Here is a 25,394-nt window from a genome sequence, read left to right on the forward strand (position 1 = left end):
AACTTCAACAATGACAATTCTGTGAAATCAGAGTGACATTTGGATTCTTTTCTTGCAATACCGACTTTAAACAACACAAACAAGCCTATCACATTCAACCTGTAAGATTATTTCTGCCAACACAAACCAACCTCCACAGCATAGACAACAGCTGAAACTGCCTCCTCGGTGACATTGTCCAGCCCATGCTCATAAGCAGTCACGATCATTCTCCCTTCAAGCTGGCCTCGAGTGGGAAGCATCATTGTGTGGGAACAAAGTTTCAAGTCGTCATCATCTTGGGGATCCTTTGCCACAAATTGCTGAGCTCCTGAGAGAGGATTTTGAGGCTGGAATCTATGCTATGAGTAAGAAAAACTTTTAAAAATTACTCATCACAGTGGCAAACAAGACACAAAAGTTAACTCCTGTATTGAAGTTGAGATCCTACAAATTAATGCCACCAAAACTATACCACAGGAGTTAAGGGGAAAAAAAGTTAATTCATGCACAAATAATCACAAATTCACATCCAATACAAGGTAATAATGAAGACATGGATTAAGGGGAATAATGATAGTTTGCATAGTAGTTTATTCTATTCAATTAATACCTTGGTGATCACAGAATGTATGGCACTGTGTTAAAAATAACTGACGGAGAAGGAGAAGTATAGAACTATATTCAAACAAGTCAGAGCATTTTAAATCTAACCGTAAGTAGGTTCTAAAAGTACAAACATATAATGAATGATTCAATTAAATCTTAAAAAGCCTAGCTAACCAATATGGCAGATCTAGTAACAAATATTCCGAGATAATGCTATGTAGTGTAACTATTTAATTGCTGTTATTTTCTACTTAGAATTCTCAACACAGAACCTAAGATATAGTCATGACTATTTATCTCAGTCTTTTTCATTAATAAAATCTCAGCCTTCCCCTGGGAGATTCTGATAGCCCATTCATATTCTCCATCACCACTGGGAGATATGCCCCGGTAGCTTTTGCTTAAGGCCAATATAAAAGATTTTGCAGTGAAGATGTTTTGTCCCTGTTTGAAATTGGTATTATGAAACCAACACGGTTATTTTTCCATTTTCCAAGCACAAAACTACTTTATATTGAACATGTCTTTTTAAATCAGACATGTCTCTCTAGAGATCCCGATGCCCTCTAGATTCTTACTGATATAAAGCATAGAGTCAAGGTGAGAATAAGTAATTGTTTATTGATGCTAATCAATAAAGCTATCAATACCCCATAAACCTACAAAAGGGTTACTTTGGGGAAGTTTCTTTTCCCTAAATATATACTGGAAAAAGCAATTTGTTTTAAAATGCTTCCAAATTTTATAGCCAAATGCCTTCATGACATCTCTATTAGTCCCCAAAAGGCTCAGGGCCCAGCTGGGGATCACCAAGATCCCACCAAAGGCCTGCACGCTGCCTGAGCCCTTGGGACAGATGTCTTCATCCAAGAAACATTATTCATTCAAGAAAAATATTTAAGAGGAGAGACAAAGGCATTGTTTTGAATAACTGAAAAATCATTAGGTACTAATGATAACATTAATATTTAAGCAACAAACAAGAACTATAAAAATTCAGACACCTAGAACTCACAATCCTTGAAACCCTTTTCTTCCCAAATCATACTCCCTTTTTTTCAACTCTGCTACCAGTATTTTAATATTCATTTAAAAACTAAAGCTAGTCCCAACACGCCAGTACTTCAATCAGTCATTATCAAGATCTATTAAGGAACAACCTACATCAAATTTCTGACGAACAGAAGAAAGCTTTTTCTTTCCTTTGGGTTTTCCAGGTTTTGCTGCGGAACCCCCTGGCCAGGGCAAAGATCCAGCACCATCTAGGAGACAGAAATATATAACCATAAGTAAAAATAAGGACAACTGATAACTGCTAAGTTTGTTTTCATTTGGGGTAAAAAGCATGGAATGCTCATGAAATGCAAATAAATAATGAATGCTTAAATCAAAATCTTCTCTTTCTACTTCTCTAAATAAAATCATCAATCCTCTCAAATCACATTTTTTTTTCCTAGCTGCAACTAAAATTTTTTTAGGAAGACAAATTTTTTTGTATTTTTAATTACTGTTTATTGGGTGTTTTGTTTATTAGCAGTAGTAGTATTATAGACTAGACCAGCAAATTCTGATCTAAGATGATGAACTTAGCACATGTATTTATCTCCTCTACCAAGATGCTACAAAATATGAAAGTAAGGAAGGTAAATGGCACACTTGCACAACAGAGATTAAAATGGAAAATGAGTGGCAGACACGATGAGATGTCAACACATTTCTAGGATGGACTAAAAGGGTGCAGACTCACGAAGCAGACCCATGGAAGCTGTAACCTAGGCTAGGCAAGGAAGGTGGCAAGTGAGGCAGAAGCACGTCAACCTGCCTGGTAGAAACCCACAACCTGGATTGGGAGAATGTGAGTGAGTGGAAACGAGGAGGGATCTGTAAGGCTAAAAACAAAATTAATGGAATGTCTATATCCTTAAATCATCCACACAAACCCATTCACTCACCCCCAAAAGTGGGTTCAGTGCAAAATCAAAGTGCTGGGCCTCGTGTTCAAAAATTAAGGATTTCAAGATAATGATGGTACAAACCCAAGTGCAGGGCCCTTCTGTGCAACTGCAGGTCACAGGCCCATGAAGGCTCATTCCCATGCACAGATGACACAGAGCAGGGTATTTGTAATAGCTGGGGCAGGGGGTTAGAAGGAAGGTGGGGAGGAATAAGGACTCTTCTCTAGTTAAACTGAACACAATTTCTGGGATTTACTAAGGTAGTTGGTATGGATGTCGGTACCCTACAGCAAAGCTCTCTGCATACGGGAATTTGGGAGACCCCAGTTTAACAGTAGGCTTCCTGTCAGCTCACTCTAAAGCAAAGTCTCTAGGCAGTTTTATGCTTCATTCTTAAAACATGAAAAAGACAACAATGAATCACCAGATATTTGACAATATTCTTTCACATGACAAGAAAGAGCAAGCTAAAAAAACAAAAACAAAAACAAAACAATAGAGGTCCTAGACAGGAAATGCAGAAGAATTCTGATAAAATTTCCAACTGGTATCTGCAGAAAACTTTGAGAACATGTTTATCCATGAAACAAGATGCTATCAAAATTGCTGAATTAAAGAATGCATTCAACAGAAAGGCCAAAAGAGTTGAGGAAATCTCAAACACAGAGCAATAAGACAGAGATGTTAAAATCAGTATATCCAGAAACAAATTTAAGCAACTATGAGGGCTATAGAAGTCCCACCAGAAGAACAAAAAAACAAAAAGTAGTTGCCTTTGGAAATAGGTCTGGGGTGGGAAAAAGCTTTTATCGTAAAACCTTCTGTGCTACTGATGTTTTTTTAAACCATGAATGTATATTGTTTAATGTTAAAAAAAAAAAAAAAGAATACAACCTCACTATAGTACACTTAAAACAAAAAAATGTTTAAGAAAGAAAAAAATCACCCATAATCATAGTAAAATGTTCCTGCAATTTTGATATTTTTGGAAAGAAACGTTTTTAAAGCTTTCAAAAAAAATATTCCAGATTCCTCAGCTTAAAAAGAACTGTTTGGGAAGTCAGGTTCCTCTTATCTTTGGCATGCACAGATCTCACTTGATAAGGTCAGTCAATCTTAGATGATTTTCCCAAGAAATCTCTTCCTGATAAATGAAACTGGATGCTAAGTGATGATAGGAAAGTAGGCTGAACATGCAGATGATGATGCAAAGGAGCAGGCCTGCAAACTCAGAGTTTACCAGCTGCTGCTGTATGGCCAAGCAAAGCATGGTAAGGCCTAACCATGACAAAACGGAAGGCTTTTTAGTAGCACTTAGATTTCAGTTTTGATCCAGCACATCCAGGATTAAGGCAAGTTTTTATTTTCTTTTGTTTTGTTTTATCTTCTCTGAAGTTTGTGTCTTTATCTATAAAAACAGGCTAACACCTACCCTGCAGAATTGTTGTGAGGATTAAAGACAACGCATATAAGTGTCTAGTATGCTGCACTCAACAAATATTATTATTAATATCATCTTTCCTGACAAGTTTAGAAAACTAGAAAACAACCCATCCAAAACTGTGAGGTACAAAGAACTATATTTTACTTTTAATAGAAATCTTCTCTTTGTTGCTAACAAATATTAATTTCATTTTGAGAAATTTGGGGTGTTCAATGGAAGAATACATTCTCAAAATCCAAATGCTTCTTCATTTAAAATAACTATTAACAAGCATTCAGAATATCAAAGGTTTTTATCTAATTAAAATCAGCCACCTATACTTACGAATACCACTTCAACACTTGTTTGGCAATTTTTATTTATTCTTTTAATTTAATTCACTTTCTTTTTTGAGACAGAGTATTAGTCTGTTGCCCAGGCTGGAGTGCAGTGGCACAACCTTGGCTCACTGCAACCTCCGCCTCCCGGGTTCAAGCGATTCTCCTGCCTCAGTCTCCCTACTACGTGGGATTATAGGTGCCTGCCACCACGCCCAGCTAATTTTTGTACTTTTAGTAGAGAAGTGGTTTCACCATGTTGGCCAGGCTGGTCTTGAACTCCTGACCTCAGGTGATACACCCACCTTGGCCTCCCAAAGTGTTGGGATTACAGGCTTGAGCCACCGAGCCTGGCTGGCATTTTTTATTTTTAAAATCACTTTTTTGTAAGTTCATAATCCTACAGGGTAGATATTGCTGTACTTATTTTATAAATGTGAAAGTTGAGAACACCCAAGTAACTGTATTATGTAAGCTAGTGGCAAAACCTACAATTGAACCTAAGTCTCTTGACTCTTATCAACCAGGGTTTTTATTTCTGATCACTCCATTTATCTTTTGCATACATGGCCATTTACAATATGCTTCCCTAAAAAGTAAGATGTAATCCTCACAATATTGGCTTTTCTGATCAAATTAAATTTTATACAACAAAGTAGATTATGATTTAACTTTGGACACAAAAGAGGAATGGCTAAAGTCTACTTGTATATAAATTAACTAACACATCAAAAATCTGACACGGTGTAAGAATGTGCGGTGATGAGTGTGGTAAGGGGAGGGAAGCAGTCACTGCTCTCTAATACAACTCCACAAGCAAGTGGTCACAGTTTACTACACATTAACGACTTCTTTGAGGGTCAACGAATGAGGTGTTAGGAGATCTTACATGAATTCTTTTTTTTTTTTTTTGAACACAGTTTCACTCTGTCACCCAGGCTGAAGTGCCGTGGCACAATCTTTGCTCGCTGTAACCTCTGCCTCCCAGGTTCAAGCGATTCTCGTGCCCCAGCCTCCTGAACAGCTGGGACTACAAGTGTTAACCACCACACCTGCTAATTTTCTTTTTTGTATTATTAGCAGAGTAGGGGATTTCACCATCTTGGCTAGGCTGGTCTCCAACTCCTGACCTCAAGTGATCCGCCCACCTTAGCCTCCCAAAGTGCTGTGAATACAGGCATGAGCCACCATGCCCTGGCTGTGAGTTCTTTATCATACAGGAGAAGTAAACAGAGAGAGAGGATAAAAAATACCAGGCATTTATAGATAAAACATAAGCTTTCAGTATATGATTATCAGAATCACCCTAAGACCTTAAAAAATTTCCATTTAATCTACAACAGGAGTTGGTAAGCACAATTCTAATGGTAACTTTTGTAGTCTTATGAATAGATATAAATTGCAATTTAGAAACAAAAAAACTACTGAATAAATCATTTGGCCTAATTTTTTTTAAAAAGTCCAGGATGACTTTTATCATGAGGAAAGTTTTCAATGTATTTAATTACTTGTTTCTGACTGATTAAACTAAGATGGTTGAAAGAGGTGACTTATAGCTTAATCTTCTCTTCAGGTTAAAGTGACAGGTTTCGTTTCTACCTACCCCCTCAACATGCTACTATCCCCTGCCTCTTGTTCTCTGCCAATAATCTGCCAAACACAGGAGCTGAAGCTTGACCTTTCAGGTGCTATCTTGCTTAAGAACATAGTGGAAGTCCAGGTTCCCAACATATGCTGGGTTCCTCCACCTCCTGAAAGCTACGGACACCTTTCAAGTTAGGTATCCCTTAGGTACAGGACACCTAACACCAATTGCCCTCTCTTCATCCCCCTTACCTTCTTCATCCAGACTTCCCATCCTCTTCCTCACTTCTCATTTACTTACGTAATCTAAAATGTAGCTGAGTGGGGAGTCAATACCAAAAGGCAATATGATATAAGTACAGGGACATGGCCTGCTTTACAAAGGCTCTGCATATTTGGACAGTCTCTGCTTCGGTGCTCACCCTGAGCCCTCTTGTTCCAGGGCTATCTCCTCACTTGCCTTCTGGCTCTCCCATGCCCTTTTCTGAAGGACACCACCATTTCCCCCATTGAGCAAACTGGCCTGTGGGGGAGGGTGGCACACACAGCAGCCTTGCCCAGCTCTCCCATCACAACATGCCCGGACCCAGGGGTCCACGGGGGCTAGGACTTGGACATGCCAAGGATTACACAATACCACCTAGGGAGAAAGCGCTTGTGACAATGAACATTCAGATAGCCCTTCCTTCTGGGTGTCAGAAAAGAGAAGCCCCACATCTGGCTTGGCTGAAAAACACTTTATTGATGTAGGAGCTGGCATCATAAGACGAAGATTATAGACGAAATGTTGGTGTTGTACTATTCAGTTTTGGCAAAGAAAAGTTTGGTGTCAAAAATGGTGATCACATTGCATAGCTCATTTGTGAACAGATTTTTTCTCCAGAAATAGAAGTTCAAGCTTTGGATGACACTGAAAAGGGTTCTGGAGGTTTGGGTTCTACTGGAAAGAATTAAAATGTATGCCAAGAATCAAAAACGAGAAATCATACCTTTTTCTCAAAAATAAAGAGTTTTTGCTTTTAAAAAAGAAAAAGATTCTGTAAAAGAATTTGTATCTACCTAATAAAATGTTTCTTCTGAGCAGTTCAAAAACATCTGCTTTACAAACACTAGCTGTGTCTATTAGAGAAAGCTAAAGTCTAGTGCTTTGCTGACTGACACACACTGGAAGTATTTCCACTCCCTTACCTGGTGTAGAAACCAAAATCTGACAACGCGTGAGAATGGCCAGGAGGAAATCATTGTGAGAATGGACTGAAAAAGGGAAGACAGTGACAATCAAATTCAAACATTTTCAACACAAGGAAACCACAACTTTGGTCTAGCTTGTCAGGATTTTGGATATCTCCTATTCTGCCATGCTTTATACTTAATTTTAAATATCCACATGATTCAGATAACCTTATACACCACAAAACCCAAATTTTACTTTTTAAAAAGGGAAAAGACTTTACCACAAATCTAGGAAAATTATAGAATAGTAAAATAACTCCGCAGATAATTATTTTACCATTATCCTGCGTGAGAAGTCTATGAGCTTCAAGGTCAAACTCCTCTTTGCTGATTTTCTGCTTGAACCACAGCTTTAGGTTAGCCCAGTATCTGTAGAGGCAGAAACAATATTAAGAACCACAGATTTGGCTGCTTCCAGTTTGTTTTCAATTGGTGTTTTTTTTTTTTAGAGACAGGGTTTTATTTTGTCACTCAGGCTGGAGTGCAGGGGAACAATCAGGGCTCTGAACTTCTGGCTTTAAGCTACCCTCTCACCTCAGCCTCCTGAGTAGCTGGGGCTACAGCACGAACAGATCTTGCTTCTTCCCCAAGTTCAGCATACATGCTCCAACTCTCAGGAAAGGAAATTCTGCATTCCCTGGCTCTGTGGGCTGAATTGTGTCCCCCCACAAAAGTCCTATGTTAAAGCCTTAACCCTAGTACTTCAGAATGTGACTGTATTTGGAGATTGGGCCTTTAAATAGTAATTTAAATGAGGCCATTAGGGTCGGCCCTAATCCAATATGATTGGTGCCTAAGATAAGAAGAGGCAATTAGGACACAGACACATTCACATACAAAGAAATAACCATGTGAACACACAACAAGAAGGCTGTCATCTATAGGAGAGAGGCCTCCTGCCAAAATCTTGATCACAGACTTCCAGCCTACAGAACTGTGAGAAAATAATTTCTGTTGTTTAAGCGAACCAGTCTGTGGTACTTTGTTACGGCAGCCCTAGCAAACTAATACACCTAGGAATCAGAATACCAACAAAGAAAGGAAAATCCTCCCTAAAAGGGGACTGGCCAGCGCAGTGGCTTATGCCTGTAATCCCAGCACTTTGGGAGGTCAAGGCAGGCAGAATGCTTGAACCCAGGAGTTCGAGATTAGCCTGGGCAACATGACGGAACCCCCTTCTACAAAAAATACAAAACTTAGCTGTGCATGGTGGTGCATGCCTGTAGTCCCTGCTACCTGGGAGACTGAAGTGGAGGGACTGATTGAGCCCAGGAGGTCAGGGCTGCGGTGAGCCATGATCACACCACTACACTCCAGCCTGGGTGACAGAGCAAGACCTTGTCTCAAAACAAATAAAAGGGAATTGGCAGGTAGTCACAGAATTGGGCTCGTGATTCACTTAGCCCAACACTATAGCTATACCTTTGTTTCTCACTGTCACCTTTCTAACAGACCTACTCTCCAGAATCCTGCATTTCAGATTCACATTTCAAAGTGTGTGTGTTTAACAGAGAGGGGAGTAGTCATTTATATTTGTTTTAGGTGACATCCTTCCCTTCAGATAAACTCAACTTTCAATCTAACTGGCTGGAAAAAAAAAAAAAAAATTGGGTTTCTAAACATCTCAGCACAAAGAAAATGCCTGGGGATATGAGAAACTTGGTAGTTTTTAAAGTGAAAATCAACACCTAATAATAAAAATTACTAGGTAACTGGTAGAAAAAAAAATGACTTAACCTTTTACACTTTAACAAGAGTGTTAGAAATTAGAGTAAAATATGTCACTTTTCACATCACATCCACAACCCTTGTTTTGGTACTTAAGGAAGCTGCTTCTTGTTTATGGAATGGGATGAAAAATTACTCAGTACTTGAGTTCCTAACAGGAAAAAAAAAAAAAAAACAGATTTCTAAATGGGATGATTTAATATTTTCACTGCCATATTATGCCCATGGCAGGACTCCCCCTGTGTGTGGATTAGCTTCACGTCATCTTAGTATCTCTGTATGTAATTGACTATGATCATATGTAGTTGCATGCAAAGCTTTGGGTTCATGTTTGTTGTTGTGTTGTTTTTCAGGAGAAAACCTATCGCTTTTATGGGGTCTTAAGTGGCCCAAAACCCATGACACTGCCATCTTTCAGGCCCATTTCACTCAACAACAAAACACGTGCCGATCTAGAGCTTGGTACCCTTTCCACTTGATAGCTGCACATTCATTAGTCAATCGATTAACAGCAACTTCCCAACAGTGGACACTTTTATACATTTTTTAAAGGACAGGAATAATAATGAAATAAATAAAATAAAGTTCCACAGAAAAACAAAGGTCTTTTCCTATCCCATCCTATTCAACAACAACAACAAAAAAATAGTAACCTAGAGAAAAACTCTATTATTTAAAAGTCCTATGTCAGTATTTTATAAGAAGCAGATATATATTTGGAATGAATGAACTTGTTCCAAAACTAAAACAAGGCTCTACCATGGAGCTCTGTCAAAATAATGCAAACTATTTTCTCCAGTGGCAAACGTTTTAGCCCAAAGAGCTAGAACTAGCTACCAAAAGTTAAAAGACTTGCTCTCCAATCCTGGTCCCTGTGTTAACTCACTGTATAGCCACAGACAAATGACTGTTTCCCTCAACAATACTGCTATAGTTTGGACATTTGACCAAACCTCATGATGACATTTAATCCTCAATGGTGGGGGTGGAACCTAATGGGAGGTGTTTGGGTTATGGGAGAGGATTCCTCACCAGTGGCTTGGTGTGATCTTTCCTAGTGGTAATGAGTGAGAGCTCGCTCACACTGTGAGTTCCTGCAAGAGATTCTCCAAGCGCTGGTTGTTAAAAAAGAGCCTGACACCTTCCCCATCTCTTGCTTCCTCTCACAAACTGATCTGCAGGCCGGGCGCAGTGACTCACGCCTATAATCCCAGCACTTTGGGAGGCCAAGGCAGGTGGATCACCTGAGGTCAGGAGTTCAAGATCAGCCTGACCAATATAATGAAACCCCGCTTCTACTGAAAATACAAAAATTAGCCAGGTGTGGTGGAATGTGCCTGTAATCCCAGCTACTTGGGAGACTGAGGCAGGATAATCGTTTGAACCCGGGAGGCAGAGGTTTCAGTGAGTCCAGATTGTGCCATTGCATTCCATCCTGGGCAACAAGAGCGAAACTGTCTCCAAAAAAAAAAAAGAAAAAAAAAGTGATCTGTACATGCGGGTTCCCCTTCACCTTCCATCATGAGTGAAGCTGCCTGAGGCCCTCACCAGAAGATGCTGGTGCCATGCTTTTGGTACAGTCTGCAGATCTGTGAGCCAAATTAACTTCTTTATAAATTACCCAGCCTCAACTATTCCTTTATAGCAACACAAATGGATTAAGGACAAATACCAAAAAACAAAGTCAATCAATCCCTGTGAAGGTGAGGACAATGGATAGAAGTGTAAGTAGGTCAGACTACGAAGCACTGGATATATCTAAAGAATATTAAATAACATATGATCATGGCCAGACGCAGTGACTCACACCTGTAATCCCAGCACTTTGGAAGGCCAAGGTGGGTGGATCACGTGAGGTCAGGAGTTCAAGACCAGCCTGGCCAACATGGCGAAACTCTGTCTCTATTAAAAATACAAAAATTAGCCAGACATGGTGGTGGGCACCTGTAATTCCAGCTACTCAGGAGGCTGATGCAGGACAATCACTTGAGCCCAGAAGGTGGAGGTTGCAGTGAGCCAAGATCGCGCCACTGTACTCCAGCCTGGGCAACAAAGTGAGACTCTGTCTCAAAATAAATACATACATACATAAAGAAATAACATATGATCAAATCGATAACAGAAACGAGGCACCTATTTGAACATGGCATTCTACTGGCTACCATACAAAGTGAGTTGTCTAGCAAAGCCCATGTCTTCCTGGAAGCAGCTTGGGCACACAACTCAACCAGTCAGACATGAAGGATGTTCAGACCACTGGATACATAGCAAATAGCTCATATCCAGCCTCTGTGCATAACCTTGTATGTTTTGCCTACTGCCAAGGACCACACTTAAATAGGCTATGCAAACCAAAGCAAATTGCTCATGGAGGAAATATAATAAATGACTGTACAGTACAGCAGTGTTACTATTTAACCAAGAGGTACTTTTTAAGGAGAAGGGAAAAGAACAATGAGAGAATGGAAAAACAAATTTAGAACTATACCATACCATTAACTGTTTCAGGCATAAAAACTTCTTTTGATTGCATTTTAGTGGGGATTCATGCTCCAGATGTACCAAATTTAGCTTCAGCATCAGTATTTGACCAACATCACATAGTCGGTTTTGGCCTTTAAAACCTAAATAAGGAATGCTAACTTCAAAAACACTTTTGGCAGCCCTGAACCTGTAACTGATGAGTATGGGATGACAGAGGTCACCATTGCATCTAATCAGGGTTAAAGGCAATCATACACAAACCAGGTCCTTCAGATTTATTTTGGTATGTAAACATTCGCTTTCAAATATTTGTAAACACTGTAGATAGAACAAAGTGAAATGCCTCTTATGTGCTTAAAAATGTAAATTTTGGCTGGGCGCTGTGGCTCACATCGGTAATCCCAGCACTTTGGGAGGCCTAGGCAGGTGGATCACAAGGTCAGGAGTTCAAGACCAGCCTGGCCAAGATGGTGACACCCGGTCTCTACTAAAAATACAAACATTAGCCGGGCATGGTGGCGGGTGCCTGTAATCCTAGCTACTCAGGAGGCTGAGGCAGAGAATTGCTTGAACCCAGGAGGTGGAGGTTGCAGTGAGCGAAGATAATGCCACTGCACTCCAGCCAGGACGACAGAACGAGACTCTATCTCAAAAAAAAAGGTAAATTTTATCAGTCGGTATTAAAAAAGTAAAAACCTATAGTAATTAGGGTGAAAGCTGTCAATTTTACCTATTAAAATAAGTAAGAATATTTAATTCAATAAGCACAGTGAACATGAATATTAAAAGATAACTTTCGGGGAGCATTATAGTCGGGTGTGGTGGCTCATGCCTGTAATCCCAGAACTTTAGGAGGCCAACGCGGGAGGATTGCTTGAGGCCAGGATTTGAGGTCAGCCTGGGCAACACAGCAAAACTCTGCCTCTGAAAAAAAAACTTTAGCCAGGATTGGTGGGGCATGCCTATAGTCCCAGTTATAGGCTCACGGCACGGGAGGATCTCTTGAGCTCAGGAGATCAACGTTGCTGTGAACTGTGTGATCAGGCCACTGTACTTCGGTCTCTGCCACAGAGCAAGACCCCAATCCAAAAAAAAAAAAAAAAAAAGTGTAACATGTCTCTGGGAGTAAATAAATGTTCACCAAAAATTAATTATGCTAAAATAACAGTTTAGATTTTAATTCTAGTCTTTTTATAGTTTCCATTACTATCTTATTAGGATGAAAAGTAGACTGTCAACTCTGCCACCCCAAAATTTCACATGAAGGAAAAACTACAAAATTCATGGATGACATCCAAGGTAAGTAATTTCAACCCAGTAATAATAAAGAACAGAGAAGGATGAAAAGAAAGTATTGGAGAAAAATTAAGTATTCCCAAATTGCTCCTCCACCAACATCATTTAAAAGTGTGCATCCATTGAGTCATGCAAATGTGTAGAATACCACAGAAGCCATCTAGCAGCAAAAACACAGGCACTATAATTTTAAATGTTTACATTTGCTTTCTACATTTTTGAAAAATAAAGTTGTAATAACAACGTTTTGAAAATTTCCAAACTCTTCCTTGTATCCCAGAGGTTCCTTTTACGCTGTTTGGCTTTGGCCTTGGCTGGATACTGATTTTACCCTTGGCCATTCTGAATCTAACCCGACTGTGCACTAAGTCCCCTGCCATAACCTGGATGAAGGTCTGGCTGGGCGTCTCTGGGATCCTTCACAGCCCCTCTAAGAAATCAGTCGAGAATCAAAAGCGTGGGTCCCAATCCTGACAGTGACTTTTGAAGTTATTTATCTGCACTAGGTGTCTCAGTCTTCTCATCTGTCAAATGGGAATAACAAGTGTACCTACCTCACATCTGTTGTAAGGATTAGATAATATATTTAGTGAGTTCAAAATGTTTAAATGTCCGCTACTGCTATCATCACTATAATTGTAGTATTCAATGACTATGATTTCACTAGAGGGTCCGTCTGCCTTACGAAATTGCTGTCAAAAGAGCTTACCGATAATCCCTAGCAGATCACACGAGCTCAACAGGCCTTCACCTCCAGGAAGCCCTCCTGGGATGGGCCGCCCTGAGCGATGCCCTCTGGCTGGGCGCACAGGGCCCGGTTCACTCCGCCCAAGTCAGCCTCCCGCATCCCGCAGGCCCGCGCTGGGGCCCGCACCTGCTCAGCAGGCCCTTGAGTGCGAAGTGCGCTTCTCCCGCCCCACCCAGGGCAGAGAGTCCCGAGCAAAGGCGCCCGCCGGGGTCTCCCGGGTGCCCAGGAGGCTCGGTCCCTCCAGGGCGGTGAGTTCAGGTGGCCGCCCCGCCCCGGCCGGAGAAACCCCGAAGCCCCACCGCCGCGGACTCAAGGCTGCACAGGCCCCCGGGCGGTGCGGGCGTCTCCGGGGCGGGCGGGCAGCCCGAGGCCAGGAGAGCACCCGCGTGTTGGCCTGGACGCTGCGCTGGGGCAGCTCTTACTGTTTCACGTTGTCCCCCAGGGCCTCGCTCAAGTTCTTCTTGGCCGCCTCCAGCTCGCTCACAAAGGTCGCCATTGCTCCGCGCGTCTCAGCCCGACCGCAGACCGCCCGGCCACCGCGATCAACAACCAAAAAACCAACGCGGCGGAAGGCCTTGGCTCTGAAAGCTAAGCCTGCCGCCGTCAGCCCCGCCCCCAATCTCTCAGAAGTCGTTTGTTTGGTTTTCGGCTCCGCCCGCCTTTTTGTAGGGAAGGTGCCCAGCCAAACTCTGCTCTCTTCCTCCCGCCCCTCGAGTCACGTGATCCGCTTCACCTTGTAGCGCGCCCAACCTAAAGCCGCGCGCCCCGCCTCGGCTGCAGCGTTGCTGGCAGGCTGGCGGGTCCCAAGCCCTTTCATTCTGGTACCGCTGGGGCAATTCCGAATTCAGCCTGCTGTCCTTCTGCCTGGAGGAGTACCTTACCGTTCCATTTCAAAAAGTAGATGCAGTATCAGTTTTACTCTTTCCTTGCCTTATTTTTCCCCGAGCACTAATCGTCTCATATGACATTTAGTTGATTTATCTTGTAAAAGTTATGGCTCGAGGACAGGAGTTGTGTTTTATTCACTATTACCCGCAGTTCCTAGAGCAGCGACTGGCACATAGTGGATGCTTAGTAAGTATTTGAGTAAATGAGGTAATTATGTAAAATTTGGAAAATACACAGAAGGATAAAGATAAAAAGAAAGAAAAAGTGTTTTACCACTCCCGGACAAACACTTGGATTTCTCCTTTACTTCTCACACCCCCATGACTTAAAATACTCTGTTCAATTTTGCACGTTTTTAAACTTAAGGATTTGTCTGTAGTATTATGTTGTCTTTATAATAATTTTAATGACAACATATTAAATACCCCCACAGATGGAAAGTACACAATAACTTGTTTCCCAATTGTTAGACTGTTTCCATTTTTTTTTTCTGTTAAAAGCAATACTGTAATACTGCTTTCGAAGCATATAGCATAATGAAGCAAAACTTCTTTATGCGTAAAACTTTTCCTCCTTTAGGATTATTACCTTAGCATAGAGTCCAACAAATAGAATTACTGGATCAAATGATAGGAATATTTATAAATGCCTTGGTGTATATTGTCAAATTGCCTCCCAAAGATTTTAAAATAATCCTAGATAGCTTTTAAATCTTGTGCGATTTCTCCAAAGAAGTCCCCTTAAGTTCATTCATTCAACTTCCTCACTGCCCAACCTAAACCCACAAGCCCTGTCCTGGCTGCAGTGCCAGCAGGGCACCTTCTCTTCACTTGAATTCATACAGTGAGCTCCTATTATGTGTCTGGAACTCTTTGGGTACTGGAGATGTACCCAAAGGTGAAAGGAGATAGAAAGATCAGGCAAAGTTTCCTCTCTGTGTCAAAACTCCGGGTAAATTTTGACACATTTTAAAAATATCCACTTAAGTTTTCCATGGCTCCCCACTCTCTGCTGAACAGATTCCAGACTCCAGCATTCAAATGTTCTCATGAACTGAACTCACTCTACCTGTGTACCTCACACACCACTGGCCTTCCCTCTTAACCCCCACACTTGCACTCAGCATTCTAATTAACTTGACTTTAACAAATCACATAGCTCTGTCCCTTTACACGTATCTCCTCTCTGCTGGTTTTCAGACACCATCTTTAAGAACTGTAACACCATGTTTAAGAACTTTAAGAGACACTGCAGGCCGGGCGCGGTGGCTCAAGCCTGTAATCCCAGCACTTTGGGAGGCCGAGACGGGCGGATCACGAGGTCAGGAGATCGAGACCATCCTGGTTAACACGGTGAAACCCCGTCTCTACTAAAAAATACAAAAAATTAGCCGGGCGCGGTGGTGGGCGCCTGTAGTCCCAGCTACTCGGGAGGCTGAGGCAGGAGAATGGCGGGAACCCGGGAGGCGGAGCTTGCAGTGAGCTGAGATCCGGCCACTGCACTCCAGCCCGGGCGACAGAGCGAGACTCTGTCTCAAAAAAAAAAAAAAAAAAAGAGACACTGCAAGGGTCCGCAGCTTCATTCTTGAAGTCAGCGAGACCAAGAACTCGCCGGAAGAAACCAATTCTGGACACAATATTATAAATGAATACCAAGCCGGGGGTGGTGGCACATGCCTGTAGTCCCACCTACTGGGGAGGCTGAAGTGAGAGGATTGCTTGGGCCCAGGAGTTCAAGTCTGCAGTGCGCTATGAGAGCACCACTGCACTCCAGCTTAGGCAACAGAGTGAGACCATGACTTTAAAAAACAAATTTTTTTGAAAGGAAATGAATATTAAAACCACTTGTAATTTGGAAGGTTACTTTAAAGAAACTAATTCTAAACCTTTTACTTATAGCAGTATTTGTACAATGCATAGTGCAACTAATAAATAGCTTCAGAGAATGTGTGTCAAAATGCTTTATAAAGAGCAAGGAACTTGACAAATGTTTAGTCTAGTTTTTTTTTCCCTTCTATTTTTTGGGTAATCCAGCTGGTTACAAGCTGGTTTGAGAGTAACTAGTAGAGTTAACTCAATAGGTTGCTGAGAACAGACGTCTGAGGATCCAAACTTACCTAACATCTAAGTATTTATGAATATTTCTCCAAGTATATGGATTATGTGTATAAATATTTACATATGTAGTCTCCATTTACATAAAATAAAGTTTCCTTTATCTTATCCATATCTTTTTTCCATTTCATTAGATAGATAACTGAAGGTTGGTGGTATTATTCATATATACTGCCTGTTTCTCTACAACTTTTTTCCTTCATAAATATAATTGTGTACAAACAAGGAAAACCCTCTAAACGGTGTATTCTCATAGATAGTTTACTTACATATTTATGAGAGCCTGGCCTGTACCTCCTTAATTTTTCCCATTCTTATTCTGTATTTTATTAAGCACTAGTCTTTTAACATTAGGATTTCTTTTTTTATTGTGGTGAGAACACATAACACATGATCTTCCCATTTAACCTTTTTTTTTTTTTTTTGAGACAGAATCTTGCTCTGTCGCCCAAGCTGGAGTGCAATGGTGCGATCTCGGCTCATTACAACCTCTGCCTCCTGGGTTCAAGAGATTCTTCTGCCTCAGCCTCCCGAGTAGCTGAGATTACAGGCACGTGTTACCACGCCCAGCTAACTTTTTTTGTATTTTCAATAGAGACGGGGTTTCACCGTATTAGCCAGGATGGTCTTAATCTGTTGACCTCATGATCTGCCCACCTCGGCCTCCCAAAGTGCTGGGATTACAGGCATGAGCCCCCATGACAAGCCCCCCTTTTAACAAATTTTTAAGTGCACAATACATTATTATTGACTACAGGTACTGTGTTGCACAGCAGATCTCTAGAGTCTATTCATGTTGCTTGACTAAAAGTTTATGATTAGCGACTCCTCATTTCCCCTCTCAACAGTCTCTGGTAACCACCATCCCACTCTTTGAGTCTATAAATTCGACTATTTTAGATACCCACATAAGTGGAGTCATGCAGCAGTATTTGTCTTTCTGTGACTAGCTTATTTCATTTAACATAATGTTCTCAAGGTTCATCCATGTTGTCACATATTGCAGAATTTCCTTCCTTTTTAAGGCTAATAGTATTCCATTGTGTACACACACACACACACACACACCCCACATTTTCTTTATCCATTCATCTGTCGATGAACATTTTGGTTATTTCCACATCTTGGCTATTGTGAATAGTGCTGCAATGAACATAGGAATGCTAATATTTCTTTGAGATCCTCATTTTAATTCTTTTTGATAAATGCCTAGAAGTGGGATTGCTAGATCAGATGGTAATTCTATTTTTAATTTTTTGAAGAACCTCTACACTGTGTTCCATAGTGGCTGCACCATTTCGCATTTCTGCCAACAGTGTACAAGGATTTCAATTTCTCTCCATCGTCGCCAACACTTATCTTTTGGATTGACTTTAGAATTTGACGTTGAAGGGTTGAAGGAGTTCTGAGATGTTCCAGCTCTGGAGATTATATAGTTATTATTCTGTCTTAATCCAATATATGATATTTAGATTTAGTTTATTTAGCTTTTTAAATAAATCATAGACTCCTTCTTTACATGGCCAGGGCCTAGCATAGCAAAAATATTTGATTGACTTTCTTACTCCACTTACCCATTACCATTGACTCATTAGCACTGTCAGCAAATGTGTGAGTTATTTCCATTTCAGACATCAGCAGCTCTGCTTTCCTAGAAGGACTCTTACAGTTCAGCTTTAAAATATTATTAATCATATATTCAATTTTCTTGTTGAACTTATAACATTTGCTGTAGTTTGTAATACTTATATGTATGCTATGCTGTGGTACATAAGGTACATGCATATGGTAACTATACATATGGTACCTATACATATGGTTATACTATGGTACATGGTGGCTCAAACTCAACATAAATGTTTGTTGGAATTAAATATTTTAGAAAATTCTATGTAATGTTTTCCTCCTCTATATCTGCATCAGTCTACAGATTTTAATATAGTTAAAGGTTATAAACATGGGATATATTAGGCCCTAGTAAAATTTATGGTTGAAAATAAGTTGAGAGTTATCTTGCCCTGATACCACATCTATTTATTTTATGCCTGATGGAAGGAGGTAAAGAGGTTCTTAATTCTTTTTCTTTCAATGCCATGGGATCTCACTGCCAGTCCGGTGATGCCTTTGGAGTCCTTCTAAGAATAATGTTTTAATGCATAAATAACATAGCATTACATTTAAAACAATTTTATTGAACACAGTTCTATCATGGGCCTTTTTGGGGCCCATGGGCCCCAGCTTAAGACACTCTTAAGTTTTACAGGTACTTGTCTTAATCCATTCAGACATCTACAACAAAATACCACAGTCTAGGTGGCTTAAACAATTGAAACATCATCTCACAGTTGTGGAGGCTGGAAGTTTCATGTTTGGAAAGGTTTGGAAAAGAACCCCTTCAGACTTCTGTAACCACGTAGCCAAATAAAATTTGGAAATTTTGAAGCCTTTGACCACTACTCAGAATGTGGATAAGAGCTTCTCCACAGTGCTAAAAAATATGTTTGTATCGTGATGAAGGTAAAGCATTGGAGAGATCTTTGGCGCTCTGGGCAGGTAGAGATTCTAAACTGATGCACTGTCACTGAAGTTGCTACTAACATAGCAAGACTATGCTCGATGAAGACTAGGCTACTGACATCACCCTCTGGAAGGAGGAAAAGCCACAAGTGCTGATCCAGAAAGATGAATTGCTGTCTGGTGTTGCCCTGAAAAATCTGAGCCCAGGGAAGGAAATTGATACATGAATTTCAGAAGATTTGGCCAGGTTTGTTGGTGGAAATGTAGGAGGTGGTTCACTGTCTGGAATTACAGTCACAATTATACCAAACAGCATTCTCTATCCTTGAGAGCCAGGACTTTCCCCAAAGTAACGCGTTCAGTCTTGCATCTTTTGTGAGCTTTATGCCTAATTTCTTTTACAAATGTTGTTCTCATGAAGACATTTTTTTTTTTTAAAGACAAGGTGTAGCTCTGTCATCCAGGTTGGAATGCAGTAGCGCAGTCTCAGCTCACTGCAACCTCCCTCTCCCAGGCTCAAGTGATCCTCCCACTTCAGCCTCCATCCAGCGTAGCTGGGACTACAGGTGCCCACCAGCGTGCTTAGGCAATTTTTAAATTATTTTGTTGAGATGAGGTTTCCCTATACTGCCCAGGATAGTCTTGAACTCCTGAGCTCAAACGATCCTCCCACCTCGGACTCCCTAAGTGGTGGGAATACAGGCATAAGCCACAATGCCCAGCCTCCTATTATGCTGTCTAATTTGGTTTGTTGGGACTTCGGAATGCAATGGAGGCAAAATAGCATAGTGTTAAAGTGCAAACTACAGAGCTAGTTTGCCTGAGGTTTCAATCCTGGCTTCTTCTAATTTAGCTGTGTGACTCTGAGCAAGTTACTTAATCACTCTGCCTCAGTTTCCACATCTGCAGTGTAGGAACAGTAATGCTACTTACTTCAGGGTTCTTGTAAAAATTAAATTATTGTAACATGTAAGAGTACATGAAAGCCTTGGCATAGTGCCAGATGTGTAGTAACAGTCAATATTTCATAGCTATTATTATGCCTATCTTGTGTATACTGACATTGCTAAACTCCTTTATTATTTCTAATAGTTTACCTGCAGATTTTTTTTAGATATTCTATGTGGATAATCATATTGTCTACAGATTAGGAAAACCTTGCTTTTTTCTTTCCAACCCTTAGGTCTCTTTTTTCATTTTTTGGTTTTTCTGTTGGCTAGACCAGCTTTGTCCAATAGAACTTTCTACAATGATAGAAATGTCATATAGCTGGGTTCTCCAATACGGCAGCCATATATGGCTATTTAGCACTTGAGATACAGTGAGACTCAGGAAGTGAATTTTTAATTAAATTTAAATTTAAATAACCACCTGTGGCTAGTGGCAATAGTATTAAACAGCTCAAGACTAGAATTTCCATTGCAGTGCCGAGCACCTGGCTTTCATGGCACTCCTTCTCACATTTCACCAGGAAGTATGATATTTGTTGTACATTTGGAAAGACACCCTTTATTCCCAGTTTGCCAAGAAACAGAACCAATAGAAAAAAAATGTATGTGTGTGTGTGTTTATTATCGCTCACGTGATTATGGAAGCTAAGAAGTCCCACCATCTGCCATCTGCAAGCTAGAGAACCAGGAAAGCTGGTGGTGTAATTTAGTCCTAGTCCAAAGGCCCGAGGAATGGAGGAGATTGCGGGGAGGCGAAGACACCGATGTAAGTCCTGCACTCCTGAGGCTAAGGAGCAGGAAGCCCCAAACCATGGGCAGTGGGCAGAAGCAGACGATGTCTCAGCTCAAGAGAGAGAATTGGCCTTTCCTCTTTCTTTTTGTTCTATTCAAGCCCTCAACAGATTGGATAATGCCCACTCACACTGGACAGGAAGGACATCACGCACTTTCAGGCCGGCTGGTTCGGTCGTGGCCTCGTTGACTTAAGCTGACTCTCAAGGGCCATCACCCAGGCACCTGCCCAGGTGCGTCCTAGGCTCTCTCAAGTTCTAGAACTCACCTGCTCTGGCGGCGCGGGCGGCCCTTGTCCCTCAGGAAGGACTTTACCTGCGGTCACCCAACTCTAGGCGCTCACCGCCTCTCAGCTTGAAAACCCTGCCTCCTTCAGAAAGCGGGCGTAGGAGGGTTAGTTGGCTTTACACTTACTCTACTGTAAGTGCCCCTGTCCAGGAGGGCGGCACGGTGCTGCGCTGAGCCCTAAAGCGGCTGTTGGCAGAGAAACGAAGCGAGAATGCAGAGCTGGCCCCCTGGCACGAGCGAAACGTCCCTGCAGCAGCACCGCTTGCCTTCGCTAGAGGAAGAAGGGACGACCCGGCGCGCAGCACCACCTCGGCCGTTGGAGTCTGCCCGGCTGCCACCAGGGGGTGATGCGCCCTCACCTTTCCTTCAGGATGCCGGGGATGCCAAGGAGGGCAGTGGGTCTCCACGTCCCAGCCTGGAGCCTCGGCCCCGGATGATACCCTTGGCCACCAGCAGCAGGTCTCTGGTGGCCACCTGACGCTTGCGCATTCCTTCTACGGACCCTGGGAAGTCCTACCCCTTGGACTCATAAAACGTCTTGGTTGTCCAAAGGTGCGACTTTCAGACCCTCCAATAATGGCAGGGATGGACTCAAAATCATTGCCATATTACAGGCATGGTTGTTACCTACAGGAAGAAATTGACAAATTGTCACATTTGGGGACAGCCTGGGAGCTGCGGACCAAAGGGGCCTGAGAGTAGTTGAGTGTAAAGGCGGGGCTTACAGAGGCCACCTGTAGTTTACCCTCTCCCCGTTCCCACCCCCGACCTTGGGTCCTGAATGAGGAAGAGAGTAGAGTGTAACCCATTGTGAGCTCTTTCTCATCAGGCTCTAGGAAATAACAACAGCTGAAATGTACGAGCTACCTGCTAGGAAGTGGGTCTACTACATTACCTCCTTTAGCCCAAACCATAATCCAATGAGGTTTGAATTGCTGCTATCCCCAGGCCATAAGTGAGGGAGCTGAGACTCTGGAAAGTTCAGTTGCCCTAGGTTACACAGGAAGTGGCAGAGTTAAGACTTGAACCTAGATCTCACTGACACCAGAGTCCATTTTGCCACAATAATCACAAAAATATGTTAACTCCAGTGAGCACTTACTGTCTGCCAAGCATTGTACTGAATATGTTTTCTGGCAGTGTTTTACAATCCTCGCCACATCCCTCACAAGGTAGGTACTATTATTGTTATTCCCATTTTACAGGGAGATAAACTAAGTTAGAGAGAGTTAAGAAACTTGCTCACAGTTACACATCTAGTAAACTTGCCCACAGTTACACATCTAGTAACATCTAGTAGAATTGGACATAAGCCCAGAAAGCCCCATTCCAGAACTCATACACTAGCTACCATGTTCTACTGCTTAAGTGCCCCTGTCCATTTCTTCCCAGAGATTTCATCTGAGACAAGCTGGAAGGGACTGAAAACTCCTTGATGCCCTCCAACCAATGTAGCTGATGCCATCCTTTCAACCATCCACATTCTACTACACCTCCCTGCAGCTCCATGATTTCTGCACACTGTGGGGATGGGGCTCATGCATGCCCTGCACCCACATTTTGAGAGACCCTCCCCTCTACAGGCTGCACTGTCCTCATTAGATGCACATCAGATAGGTAAGAGATTTAGGCAGAATAATCTTTTTTGTTTTCTTTCTCTTCATCCCTCTCCTTCCCCTCCTCCTCCTCTCCTTGCTCTGTCACCTGGTTAATTTTATTTTTTATAGAGATGAATTTTTTTTTTGGGAGACAGGGTCTTGCTCTGTTGCCCAGGCTGGAGTACAATAGAACAATCATGGCTCACTGCATCCGTCTACCTCCCAGACTCAAGTGATCCTCTCACCTCAGCCTCCCAAGCAGCTGAGACTACAGGTGTGTACCACCATGCCCGGTTCTTTTTTTTTTTTTTTTGTAGAGATGAGGGGACTTTCTATGTTGCCCAGGATAGTCTTGAACTCCTAGGCTCAAGCAATTGGCCAACCTCAGCCTCCCAAAGCGCTGGGATTATGGGTGTAAGGCACTGTGCCCAGCCCTTTCTTTTTAAATTACAAATATATGACACCTGAGTTTATTGCTTTCCCCAAGTTGCCAATTGTTTTGTAGAGTACAAACCTAGAAAATAGTATCTGAATGGTTGACCCCATTTCAGGAAGATGAGGCAGGTCTCACCCAGGCTTCTTTGACATGAAACTAGGACTACTGCAATTTCCATATGTTATTTAAAATGGACTTTGTGGAACTGTACCTTTATGGTAGATCCTAACCCAGATGACTTTGCTCTGTTTCCTAGTAGGATTTCGGGGCTTGCAACTTCAAACAAAAAATTCCAGAAGTGAGCCCTTTGCTACTTCTGCATTATTAGAATCTGTTGGAAGCCTGTGATGTTCCATTTGCCTGTGAAGTGGGTGATGGCTGGTGTAAACCAGGATCTTGAAATTTGGCTGCTTCCATGGCAGTGATTTCAACCTGAGGGATGCCTAGCCAATACAAAATAGTAAATGATGGTCACTACTAGATATAATGGACTGCTGGGTAGCCTCAAACCTCAAAGTAGTTGTATTACTTTAGGCCTGCATGACAGGTTTTTGCAGAATGCCGATAATAGGAGCCTCAACATTTCCCACTATGTGCAGAAAAGAGGACACTGGAAAGAAGGAACTGTCTGTGTATGTTCTAATGCCCAGCAGAGCCAGCTTCTGACCAGATAATAATGTTAGGAAACATTTATGAAATACTTAACATGTCCACATAAATTAATGTCTAGTCTATTCCAACAATTTCCATGTCATGTAGGGGATAGCGTGGAACCAACCAGGCCAGGACAATGGAATCCATTCCATCTGGTTGCTATGGAAAGCCCAAGGGGGACTACAGAAAACATGCAGTGTCACCCATAATTTCTGGAGCCTGATATAACCAAAGGAGATTACTGGACTTTGCTTGCTTGAACAGATTATTTCTATTTAATTCACCCTACAATAGCTTTCATAAGAGCAGTGGTTCTCGACTTTGGTGTTAGAATCACTTGGGAGAATTTTTAGAAACTCCATACCCTGGCTATTCCCCAGAAAGATTAAATTAGAATGTCTGGGGGAATGGAACCCAGGTGTCAGTATTTTTCAAAGCTCTCCAGAGATTCCAATGTGCAACCATTCCTCATAGTTTTCCCCCTAAACCCTATTTAATAAGGGATAGGGCACCTATGTGATAGGCTAATAGGTGCAGGGCACCTACCACATCAGCCAGGGCAGAGGACCCCTGTGGGCTGGGAACCCCAAACATTCCTGGAGAGCCCAAATGTTAAGTATGCTGAATTAAAGGAGGCAAATTCCAAGATGTTTGCTATGGCTAAAAGCAAGAAACCAATTTTACAGAATCATTTTATAAAAAGTTATAGATTCTTGTTGAGGGCATTCCAGGATGGAGGTAAACTGGCCTCAGTCACATGAAGGTGGTTGAGCCTGGGCCTTGTTCCCCAAAGCAGTCTCATCTGGTAACCAGCTATAAGTTTCCCTTTGGCTATCCTGAAGCTTTAAGAAAATTCACACCTGGCTGGGCGCGGTGGCTCACACCTGTAATCCCAGCACTTTGGGGGGCTGAGTCGGGTGGATCACGAAGTCAAGTGTTCGAGACCAACTTGACCAACATGGCAAAATCCCACCTCTACTAAAAAAAAAAAAGAAAAATACAAAAATTAGCTGGGCGTGGTGGCGCACACCTGTAATCACAGCTACTCAGGAGGCTGAGTCAGGTGAATTGCTTGAACCAGGGAGGCAGAGGTTGCAGCGAGCCAAGATCACGCCACTGCACTCTAGCCTGGGTGACAGAGTGAGACTCTGTCTCCAAAAAAAAAAAAAAAGGAAAAAGAAAAAGAAAATTCACACCTAATGTGACAGTCTACTTTGAGCTGTGCGTGGGGGATTAGGGAAGAGTCTAAAGGTGAACAGATAAAAGAGAAGCAGTCACCATGTTTAAGCCTAGGCCTACATGGTGGCTGGACACTGCAGGACGGGGTTGGCAGTGGCGTGAGCAGTGACCAGAGCCAGGCAGTGGCAGAAACACAGTGCTGTTACAGACTGACTTAAAGCCTGTGTGAACCCCTTCAGCTGCCACGACCGCCGAAGTTCCCAGTGCCCCTGAAAGTGAGGCTGGAAGTTCTGTGTGCAGAGGGAGGGGCGAAGAGACATTATTATTTGGACATAATGATGAATGTGACCTTAGCTGTACTCATAAGCAAGTCACGTTTGCCACATATTGTCAGTAATCAAATAATTCAATCCCTAATCAAATTCCCCATTAAAACCAAGTCTCACTCCCAAATACATGTGTTTCTCTTGAGCCATGTTGGACAGAGGTCTTCATGGTTGCTGCAGGGAAGAAATGTACGAGTAGTCTCTCCAAACAACCAAGCAGCCTGGGGATCAGAGGTCCAGGACACTGGGCCATATATGTAATGTGTGTTATATTG

The 25,394-nt window shown here is 42.0% G+C and overlaps 1 protein-coding gene across 3 annotated transcripts in view; it reads right to left on the reverse strand.

The window, feature by feature from the left end:
• The window catches only part of TADA1 (transcriptional adaptor 1), a 28,537-nt gene extending 14,629 nt beyond the window's left edge, over window positions 1-13,908 (reverse strand). For 2 of the 3 annotated variants that reach the window (XR_013396339.1, XR_013396352.1), the window contains exons 1-5: window positions 13,800-13,904; window positions 7,399-7,490; window positions 7,077-7,142; window positions 1,753-1,850; window positions 132-341 (exon numbers count right to left, since the gene is read on the reverse strand). Coding sequence is in view for 1 of the 3 variants with exons in the window: in NM_001261158.1 (NP_001248087.1) it covers window positions 132-341; window positions 1,753-1,850; window positions 7,077-7,142; window positions 7,399-7,490; window positions 13,800-13,873 (540 nt within the window). In the remaining 2 variants the exon portion in view is untranslated. 3 annotated transcript variants of the gene reach the window in all.
• Between the last annotated feature and the right edge of the window lie 11,486 nt (window positions 13,909-25,394).

Source organism: Macaca mulatta, chromosome 1, assembly GCF_049350105.2.
Source record: "Macaca mulatta isolate MMU2019108-1 chromosome 1, T2T-MMU8v2.0, whole genome shotgun sequence".
Classification (NCBI taxonomy): Eukaryota; Metazoa; Chordata; class Mammalia; order Primates; family Cercopithecidae; genus Macaca; species Macaca mulatta.